The sequence below is a fragment of the Erinaceus europaeus genome, chromosome X, assembly GCF_950295315.1.
Source record: "Erinaceus europaeus chromosome X, mEriEur2.1, whole genome shotgun sequence".
NCBI classification, from domain to species: domain Eukaryota; kingdom Metazoa; phylum Chordata; class Mammalia; order Eulipotyphla; family Erinaceidae; genus Erinaceus; species Erinaceus europaeus.
This window is the reverse complement of record NC_080185.1, coordinates 99,460,066-99,471,063: the sequence shown is the minus strand read 5'-3', so window position 1 is coordinate 99,471,063 and position 10,998 is coordinate 99,460,066. Positions and strand designations below refer to the sequence as shown.

The 10,998-nt window shown below is 39.2% G+C and overlaps 1 protein-coding gene across 1 annotated transcript; it reads right to left on the bottom strand.

The window, feature by feature from the left end:
• Window positions 1-230: 230 nt before the first annotated feature.
• DYNLT3 (dynein light chain Tctex-type 3) lies at window positions 231-10,356 on the bottom strand. The gene is made up of 5 exons (XM_007523214.3): window positions 10,237-10,356; window positions 7,396-7,437; window positions 4,007-4,130; window positions 2,849-2,926; window positions 231-2,390 (listed from the first exon to the last, which is right to left on the bottom strand). Exons 1-5 carry the CDS (start codon window positions 10,324-10,326, stop codon window positions 2,314-2,316), a joined length of 411 nt encoding a protein of 136 aa, XP_007523276.2. The 5' UTR covers window positions 10,327-10,356; the 3' UTR covers window positions 231-2,313.
• Window positions 10,357-10,998: the final 642 nt, after the last annotated feature.

Below are 10,998 nucleotides of genomic sequence, written 5' to 3'. Positions count from 1 at the left end.
GTGCCACCTCCCGGACCACCACTTTTAAAATTTTATGTTAAAGTCATTTTTAAAATTTGAAAGTAGAAGCTATTGATTATGCTGTAGTGGTAAGCTCTGGGATCAAGTTGTTATTTTAATGGTATTTATTCTGTACAATAGATCTATGGGGTCTGATAATTATTTTCTTCTCCTCATTCCTACTTAGAATTTCTTAGAGAAATCTTTAATCAATCATCACCCAGAAACAGTACAGCACAAGAAGATAATCTTTATTATATTTTAACTAGAAACAGTAGATAGTAGCAAGTTCACGAGGTATTTTTTATTATTCTTTTAAATTCAGGCTTCAACAACAAAAATCAAAAGCAAGTCTCAACTGGACAGTTATTTTGATCATTAATAGAATCTTCAAGGACACAAAAGCCAGCAGTGTAAAGTAACAGAAGTGACTATGAGCATTTTTGGCAAAAATATAGATCACTGCATCAAACTCTGACTTTGTACTTCCTTAGAATTCTACTTAGACATTTAATAATTACTGTCACTCAGCAAAAATATCACACATTCATAGTATTTCTGCCAGAATACTATCTTAATTTTGTCAGTATTAATACTAAGCTTTTCTTTCCTCCAAAAAATGCAATGAATCATGGTTCTACTCCTTCTATGTACTAGTGTTAGTGGTAATATGCTAGGTTGGATCTGCTTTTAAGGTTAAATAGCAGACTGACTTCGTATTTGATGACCAGCTGTGTTCCCTAATTTCTCATCTTTCACTTTCTCAATAAATTTAATGATATTTCATAAGCCCTGAGACAGTTAGTTGATAACCTGCTAGTGATTGTATATTTTCTCCACTTAATTTGAACCCCACGTGATTATTACAAGTGTTTTATTGTTGTAACTAAAGCAATGATAAAATGCATATGTATATAGTTAGGCTGCAAAGAAGGCCTTTAATTAAGAGTTGCATGTTTTATGTATTTTTTACTTGCTAGAAGCAATTCTTAACATTACATCTATAATTCTCTGTCAGCAGTAAGTGCTTCCAACGTTGCTCACTTCTACATGGATAACCAGATTCACCTTTTCTCTCTCTCTTTTCAAAGTCTTTACTGCCCCAAAACATAAATATTAGTAGTCTAACTGAACAGGTACCAGAAAATCTAAGACTATGAATAACACTGATACCTTTAATGCCTAGCAGAGATGTATGCTTTAATAGAAATTGAATGCTCCACACAGAATGAGTGAATTGAAAGGCAGCTGTTAGAGTCCTCTACCTTGCATCACACGCTATAATTCTGTTTAAATAGATTTCATCCATCCTCAAATGTAAATCCAAGAATTTGGAAATTTAAAGAATGGAGTGGGGGAGATACCATAATGGTTGTGCAAACAGACTCTCATGCCTGAGGCTCTGAGGTCTCAGGTTCAATCCCCCGCACTACCATAAGCCAGAACTGAGCAGTGCCCTGGTTAAAAATAAAAAATTAAAAAAAAAAAAAGAAATTGAATGCTCCACACAGAATGAGTGAATTGAAAGGCAGCTGTTAGAGTCCTCTACCTTGCATCACACGCTATAATTCTGTTTAAATAGATTTCATCCATCCTCAAATGTAAATCCAAGAATTTGGAAATTTAAAGAATGGAGTGGGGGAGATACCATAATGGTTGTGCAAACAGACTCTCATGCCTGAGGCTCTGAGGTCTCAGGTTCAATCCCCCGCACTACCATAAGCCAGAACTGAGCAGTGCCCTGGTTAAAAATAAAAAATTAAAATAAATAAAATAAATAAATGAAATTTTAAAGGATGGATTTAACAACTGTCCAAAAGTAAATAAGTTGATATTTTAGTATTAGTTGATAAGCAAGAACAGAATTATTTCCATTAAATCATATGTACAACTAAGTGCAGAGAAGAAATAAACTAAGAAATGTGAACTAAGTTATTTTCTCCACATTTGTCCTGACAGGCTTTTGCTCATATTAAACTGTTAACCTACTTGACTAGATTTCCCCATCTCCTTAGGTACATACGATTAATGTAGCTAACGTAATATAAGATTGTATTTTCAGGTTATACCATGTTTTGTATTTTTTTTACTAACATTAAATTCTTCCTATTTAAATGATATGATACAGAATGTGAAATAATCTGTCCACTTACCATTAGATTCTTTGCTTATAATATTCAGCTTTTGTTGATAGCTTTGAAGCATATTGCACAGTTGTCATCTAGCAAATTAATAAGCAACTATTACTCTTTTTAGATAGGACACACTGACAAAATCTTAAGTTAATGGCTTTGACTGAACATTTTTAGTCTGTCACAGAACAAATGAGATTGCAAAAACATTGACGATACAGTTCATGGTTCGATTCTCCCATCTCACAGTGCAGGTTCCTGAAAATACACAAAAGAGTGGATTTTGAAATAACAAACATCAGAACTACCAGAGAAAATATATACATTTCTCACCAGTGTTCTGTTTCCTGCAATCTGCTAAATCATATTTCATATTTTTCTGCAGGCATATTTGTTACTAGGCATAATGCAATTCAGTTCATAAAATCTTTTCAGAATTTAAATAAACAGTCTGATTTTTACTAGAATGTGGATTTTTTTTATTTGACAAAGAAAAATTGAGAGGGAAGAGTAGACAGAGAGATAAACAGAAATATAGACACCTGCAGACCTGCTTCACTGCTTGTGAAGGGTCTTCCCTGCAGGTGAGCATCAGGGGCTTGAACTCTGATCCTTACACCAGGTGATATGTGTGCTTAACCTAGTGTGCCACAGCTCACCCCCCCACACACACACACCAATCTGAATTTTGTTTGAATCAGCTTAGGGTCTCTTACCATCAGATGTAGTATCCCAAAAACATGAGCTGGCTGTGTGAAAGCCATATGCACTCCTCTGGACCACGGCACAGGTCACTAAAAATAAAGCCACAGATGAGAACATATACAAAGGAAAAGATATTCAATGTCTATGTGTTTGAATTAAGAGCCTAATATGGATATAGAGGGAGGGGGAGAAAGGTAGAGGGGAGAGAAGTACAGAAGGGGTGTGTGCACATGCATACACGCAGAGAGGAAACAAAGCATTCAATAAATGGGTTAAATAAAATTTTCTTAAGTCTCTTTTATCTTGTTTGTCTACCACCATGATTCTTTTCTTTATTTTGTTACTATTTATTTTCCCTTTTGTTGCCCTTGTTTTATTGTTGCTGTAGTCATTATTGTTGTTGTTGTTGATGTCGTCATTGTTGGATAGGACAGAGAGAAATGGAGAGAGGAGGGGAAGACAGAGAGGGGGAGAGAAAGACAGACACCTGCAGACCTGCTTCACCGCCTGTGAAGTGACCCCCCTGCAGGTGGAGAGCCGGGGGCTGGAACCGGGATCCTTACGCCGGTCCTTGCACTTCGCACCATGTGCATTTAACCCACTGCGCTACCGCCCGACCCCCTACCACCATGATTCTAACCTCAATGGACCAGTTTTTTGTTGTTTTTTTTTTTGGGGGGGGTTGTTCATTTGTTTTGGTTTTGGTTTTTTGCTACCCACTGATACAATGTTTGGTAATTGTATTGCAGGCAAAAGTCTGGACCAAATTATGTGCCTTGTCCCATGATCAAAATTCAGACACAAAAGTGAAAAAAAAATCCAGTTTATAAACAAATACTGTACTTCATGGCCCTACAAGTGGGGAGGCATGGGCTACTGAAAGGAAGACAGTGAGGTTAGAGTGAGTTGTGCTGGTCTTTAAAGATAACTGACATGAATGGCAAAGATGATGATATCAAGGACAAGTGGATACCTGATGGACGCTCTAATAGTTTTTGAGTAGTGAAAAATCTCCATCTTTTAGTTATTATCTTTACTGATAAGTTAGAAGTTCTTTATACCTAATTAGAATCCAACTTCAATGCCTATCATTCATTTACATTCCCTAACTTCAGAGAACCACAAGGATAAAGACAAGTAAATCAGGGAGGAAGGACTTGGATATTTACCAACATATTTATAAGCTTTTCCCAACTTAACCAAATGGGCTAAAGATTGTTCGACTATGCTTGCAGTCCATTGGTTGATGCTGGTATAATCATAATCTTCACCTCCTAAGACACCATCTATACACTGAAAAGGTAGAAGACAGGTAAACAACATATATACAAACTGCACCAAAAATTTATTAAAATATAAAACACTTAAAATCCAAATATCTTAGAAAATATGCATAAGGCAAATATCATGCACAATCTCTAGTTGTTCAAGAATTAATAAAGCATTTCTGCATGCATTACCTCACTCTGTAAGATACTATAGGCCATATAAATATATGACTTGGCTTCTGTTGCAAAGAGCTTATCAACCTTGCAAAGAAACGAATAGAAGAACTCTGTAACACAAGATTAATCAAGAGTGATAAATTATGTCATAAGAGGATTGTGGAGTGGAACTAGAGTTTTTAAAATGGTGATAGCAATTGGCTAAAGAATAGCTTTGCAACAACAGCTGGTATTTGAACTAGAAATAAAGAACATAACCAATTTTAAAGTGTAGTTCCCTGGAGGCTGGGTGGTAGCGCATGTGGCACAAAGCGTAAGGACTGGTGTAAGGATCCTTGCGCTTTTCTAGCCCCGGTTCCCCACCTGCAGGGGGGTTGATTCACAAGCAGTGAAGCAGGTCTGCAGGTGTCTGTCTTTCTCTCCTTCTGTCTCCATTTCTCTCTGTCTTATCCAACAACAATGACAGCAATAATAATAACCACGGTAAAAGAGTGTAGTTCCCATGTATAATAATTATATTCTTACTTATATTATTGCATATCTGCCACAAAAAGTGATTAATCATCAACATTACTACTCAGGTGCTCTAGAAAGAGACTTGAATCGTTTCTCACAGTGCTTACCTACATCAACTTCTGATACTCAAGAGCACTGGTTAGTATCACAATCTTAGGTTTTAAAATCACCTCTATCACCTACTAGCTAAATGACCATTGCAAGTGACTTAACCACTTAATCCTTGTAGTAAAGATAAAAGTTTCATTTTATCAAGTTGTCAAGAATATGGGCTGATATAGCAAACACAAGTGTTCAATGTGACTGCCAGAGTAAGCATATCATAATGGTAGATATTATTACATCACTATGGCTACTATTATTTTTCCAGTTTTGAGACATAACTGACAGAGAGAATTGTATACATGGAAGAGGGTTTGATATACATTATGTACTGTCAAGAAACAACCTCAAAGGTCATTAACACACTCATCTTCAACAACTATGTGTGTGGTGAGAACATTTAAAATGTTAGCAACTTAGCAACTTCCTAGTGTACAATACAATACTGTTCACTTTATCACCATATTGTATAACAGATCCTCAGGACTTCCTTAGATTGTAAGTGGAGGGTTACACCCTTTGACAGACACCTTCCTCTCTCCTCTAACCCTCAGCCCCCTCAGCCCCCACCCCTTCAGCCACTATTCTGTTTCTGCTCAGCTTTTCTTTAGATTCCACATATAAGTGAGACCATACAGTATTTGTTTGCCTCTTATTTTGTTGTTATCTTATACTAAAGTGATAGAACCTACATAATAAAAATCATTAATAGAATTCAGCTTATTAATAAAGTTTATTAATTAATTAACATATTTTAATATATATGCATAAACATCCAGCTGGCATTTACTATTATTAGTAAAGAACTGTAGAGGCTTTATTAAATACTGAATCTTGAGTAAGATAATATGAAATCTTCCACAATAATAACATGTAAAAAGAAAGATCATATTTTAAATGTTGAAGAAAGTAAAGTGGTTCAACTTCATCTTCTAGAATATTCTGAAATGTGACAAGAATGCCAATTTACGAAGAGTTAAGTGAACAGGGTTTTAATTCTGACTTTACCATTCTTGAGCTGACAACCTTTGAGCAATTCTTTCTCTATATACACTGCCTTTCCTTCATGGGAAACTAAGAGTACTCATTCTTCTTTCACGTTATTTAAAGGACCACTCTAAGTTTTGCTGTAAACAACAGAAAATTATGGGGTTGTGGATCCCACTGTAAGCAAGCCTGCTAATTACTTTTAATTAACATTCTTAATTACCACTAACCAGGAGGTGCAATAGTTAAGAGGGTCCTCCACCTGCTCTGTATTCCCAGAGCCACACTCAGGAGCTGAGTACATAACAGACACTCATGTGCCAGTGATGCTCTCTTTGGTTCTCTCCCTCTCTCTTCTTCATTGATAAGTAAAGATAAAGTCAAATCTTTTTTTTAAAAAAATGACTCTATACTATTAAAAAGTGTTTATAAAGACCTTACCCACAGAAATACTGTTCATATATCTATTCTCTCTCTTTTCTGGGGTGTATCTTTTATTTTGTTAATATTTACTTGTCATCTTCAGGGGTTCACTGCTCCAGGCTGAAATTTGGAAATTTCAAATAGAAATATAAAAGGCTGAGAGGGAGGGAGGGAGAGAGGGAGAGAGAGAGAGAGAGAGAGAGAGAGAGAGTTACCACAGCACCAAAGCTTCCTTCAATATGGTGGGGACCATATTGCTCAAACTTGGATTGCATACATGGCAAAGCAGCGTGCTATTCAAAGTGAGCTATTTTACCAGCCCACAAATAGTCTTCCTAATATTCTTATTTACTATCTTATCAGTATCTAAAAGATGTGAAGTGTTCTTTTTTCTAATTGTATTAGCTTTAAAAAGCAAGGGGCCAGGTAGTAGTGCACCCTGGTGAGTGCACAGGGACCCAGGGTGAAGCCCCTGGTCCCCAGTTGCAGAGGAAAAGCTTCAGAGCAGTGAAGCAGTACTGCAGGTGTGTCTCTTTCTCTCTCCCTCTCTATGCCCACCCCCCTCAATTTCTCTTGATGTCTGTCCAATAAAATATTAAAATATATTAAAAATCAAATAAAAATATACTTAAATGAAAAATTAAAAAGCATACAATAACCAAAGCCAGATATTCTTAAGTTCTGTTTCTGATATATATCATCCATATTTTACTTCTATGTAATACATATACATATTTTATTTGTATGTATAATATATGCATGTATACACATCTCTATATTAACATTCAAAATAATTTTTGTTCTACTGGAATCAAAGTTATTTCATTTAAAGACAAGGCACCAATTTCAGAGTACAGCAACTCTATTCTTCTAGACTAATATTTAACCATTTTCAGGATAAGGCTCAAGAAGCTGGGCAGCATACAACAAAACATAGAAGCACCCCTATAATGAGTCGGGGAGTACAGATTACAAATCTTGTTTTAATACTAACGTTTGCAACTTTGCACTGAAAGTCAACATTCAGCTTTACAAAGTGTCCATCAGTTCACCAAGCTTCCAGATGAACAAGATGTATGGCTTACCTCCTTCACGATATTGTGGGCTTCCTCAGCATTGAAGCCAACCTAGGGGGTGAGGGGAAAACAGAAGATAAACCTACTCAGGACTTGGACTGGCTTCTGTTTGCAACTATCGCACAGAATAAACTAGGCTGGCCTACACAGGTGATGAAGACAGATGACAGAGGAGCCAGGCAGTGGCGCACCTGGTTAAACACAAACTTTACAGTCAGTGCACAAGGTCCCAGGTTCAAGCCCCTGGTCCCCGCCTGTATGGGGAAAGCTTCACAAGTGGTGAAGTAGGGGCTGTAGGTGTCTCTCTGTCTTCCTCTTCCTCGCTATCTCCCCCACTCCTCTCAATTTCTATCTCTTCTATCCAATAATAAATAAATAAAAATATTTTTTTAAAAAAAGAGATGACAGTGATGGAGGCACAGGCTGTAGGCAGACTGCTAATGCTACCTCAAACACTTTTTAAGTTGCAGAATGCTTTCCTCACCTACCTGCCTTGAAAATTTGATTCATTAAATCTGAGGCAAAGTTTGGGCAACTTCATTTTTTGAAAAGTGCTTTACTGGGATCATGAAAAACACCCTAGATTGAGAATCACTGTATTGTACAGGTCAGAAAATAGCAGGAGGTAAATACAAAAATGGAAATAAAATAAGAAATGATTGCTGCTAAGTGCAAATGAGGCAGTCCATGAAAAGAGAACGTTTTTAAAAGAACATCTTCAATTTTGCTTTTAACTTATGCTAGGCAAAAATATAGCTGTTCTGAATTAAAGATCAGGACAATACTGGTTCATTTAAATTAATGTTACTTTAATGCTATATTATAGGTATGACAATTTTGCCTTTCCTTTGAAGTAGCTTGTAAAAATTCCAATTTAAAAACAACTGTTATTAGCATCCAGTTGTTCCCTAGTGGAAATAAGGCTGAACTCTAACCAAAACACTTGAGGCAGTATGTGATTTTCAGTTGCTTTAGGACATCAGCATTATTGTAAATCTCACTATACAATTTAAAATTTGTTCAAGAAAAATAAAAACCACGAGTGCATTCTAACATTAAGTATTATCTTTAATAAAGATTAAATATTTTCAACTAATTTAAGTAAGCCATAGAGTTGCCCAACAAGGAAATAAAAATAACTTAAGTAATCAGGAATATCAATGAAAAAGTCACATCTTGACCCCTATTAAACTCACAAATTTTTGCCTTAAAATAAGGTTCTTATCTATTTTCAAAACTAGACTACAGATTATGACCTTTTCATCCTTAGGATTTGGAAGTAGATCACTAAACAGATCCTACTTAGTGGTTATGGAAACACATGTAACTTTCTTTTAAAATGTGTTCTGGGGGCCAAGTGGTGGCGCACCTAGTTGAGCACACACGTTACAGTGCGCAAGGACCTGGGTTCCAGCCCCTGGTCCCCAGCCCCCCTCCCCCCCCCCCCGTCCCTACCTGCAAGGGGAAAGCTTTGCAAGTGGTGAAGCAGGGCTGCAGGTGTCTCTCTGTCTCTCTCCACTCCTATCACCCCCTTCCCTCTCGATTTCCAGCTGTCTCTATCCAATAAATAAATAAAGGTTTTTTAAAAATCGCTCTTAAAAAATTATTCTTGGGGGAGGCAGGGGGTGTGCAAGGTCCCGGGTTTGAGCCCCTGGTCCTAATCTGTAGAGTGAGAGCCTTGCAAGTGGTGAAGCAGTGCTGCAGGTATCTCACTCTTTCCCTATCTCCTCCTTTCCTCTCCATTTTTAGCTGTCTCTATCCAATAAATAAATAAAGACTTTTTAAATTTAGGATTAATTTTTTTTCTTAGGAAGTACTGTAGTACAGAACTCTCTTGGGAGTAAGGAGATGTACTTGTTGGAGAATATGCCTGAGAACTAGCGAACTAACTGCTTTTGCCTCAAGTCTCTACTAAAATGACCATACTTTCCCACTAGCTGGTAAGTATGTATGTTCCTTGCATCACAGACCTAATCAGTTTAAATGCCGTTTTAACTTCTACAGGAGCCCACATCCTAAAGATGGATGGGCCACAATGGACCAGAAGCCCTGTTCACTGTTCTAATAACACACTATATAAAGGTGCGCCCCCACCAGGAGACTACTACTATTTCACACACACTTTGTCTCGGGTTATTCTGCCTCCAAAAGGGTCTCATCCCCCTGTGTTTAAAGTGAAACCAAAGTTGTGTAGGCAGAGATCTAGACTCAAAGAGAACATCTGTCATTTCGGGGGGGGGGGTAACTTTGAGCAAGTCAGGGGCTAAGAAAATCTGAGTCCCCATCAGTAAGTAACAGGAAGATAATGCCTGACATGGGCAGGGGAGAGGGAGGGAGGTAAGGTTTCCGGGAAGCCAGAGAGCGAAGCCCATTCCAAATTCATCAAGTACTTTCCTCTCCTACCCCACTCAGGTAAGAGAACGAGGCTGGACTGCAACACACCTACTTTGGGGACGTCAAGGCGGGCGGGGGGTGGTGGATGGCAAGCAGCAGCCTGGAAGACCGGTTTCAAGGCCAGTCCTGCAGAAGGGCGACGCCCGCCAGCCTATCCCCACCCCTCTGCGCTCCGAGAATCAGGCCATCCATCCTTGACCCAGTCCTCACATCCCCACCGCAGGCTACAATTTGTCCCCGATGCCCCAACTACCCCAACTTTTCAGCCCACCCGCAGAGCCACGGGAGAGGAGGGGACCCAGCCGGGTGTGGCAGATCTCCAGCTGGAGGAGAGCACCCAGAGGACACCGCACCGCAGCTCTGGGAGATGCCTGGTGCCGGTAGACCACTCAGCCAGGACCCCTCGCAGAGGTGGGCGGGGACAGGGGTCGCTCGCTGGCAGCCGAGGGGCGGTACCTCGTCGCAGTGGCGGTGGTACTCCTCCATGGTGGTGCGGGCTTTCCCAGGGGGCGGAGCGACGGGCGGGTCAGCTCTGCGGCGGCGCATAGCGTCGAGAGAAGTGAGCTCCCGCCCCTGCTTTTGCTCGGGCGTTCCCCGCGCAAACCCAGCCTCTTGTGACGCAATGACTCCACCCTCCTCCCGCGCGGGGGACCTAACGCTTATCTCATTGGCTTTTGAGCCAAGGTGCAGTCACCTAGTGTCAATCTTTCTAAAGCACTTTATTAGTTGTGTGCCCACTGCTGTGGCTTTTTTCACATATTAATTCATCATCAACCATCAAAATAGTGTGGCTAATGCTATAGTTAACAATGGTCCACAGACTTAGAAATGTTAAACTGCCAGGACATCAACACACTCCCAAGAAAATTTAAAAATAAATCCCTATTCCACAGTTTATTTTAAGGATCAACTAAATGCTCTGACATTTCCTAAGTTTATAGAAGCTGCCTGGGGGCCGGGTGGTGGTGCACCTCATAAGTACACATACTACCATGCACAAGGACACAGGTTCAAGCCCCTGGTCCCCACCTGCAGGGAAGACGCTTCGTGAGTGGTGGAAGACTACAGGTATCTCTCTGTCTCTCCCTCTCAATTTCTCTCTGTTCTATCAAACAAAATAAAGTTTTTTAAAAAACTGCCTGCATTCCTTGGTTCATGACACCTTCCTTCTCCCCATCGTAAAAGCTGACAGTTGAACACGTTTTCTCCTCTCTGACC

What these genes read in the sequence shown, in the direction of transcription:
- DYNLT3 (XM_007523214.3), bottom strand. Translation starts at nt 10,326, where the DNA reads ATGCGCCGCCGCAGAGCTGACCCGCCCGTCGCTCCGCCCCCTGGGAAA. An exon ending in ACCACCGCCACTGCGACGAG is followed by an intron (nt 7,438 to 10,236) that starts GTACCGCCCCTC and finishes CTCACCCCCTAG; the next exon opens with GTTGGCTTCAATGCTGAGGA. An exon ending in AAAAGCTTATAAATATGTTG is followed by an intron (nt 2,927 to 4,006) that starts GTAAATATCCAA and finishes CTTTATTTTTAG; the next exon opens with TGACCTGTGCCGTGGTCCAG.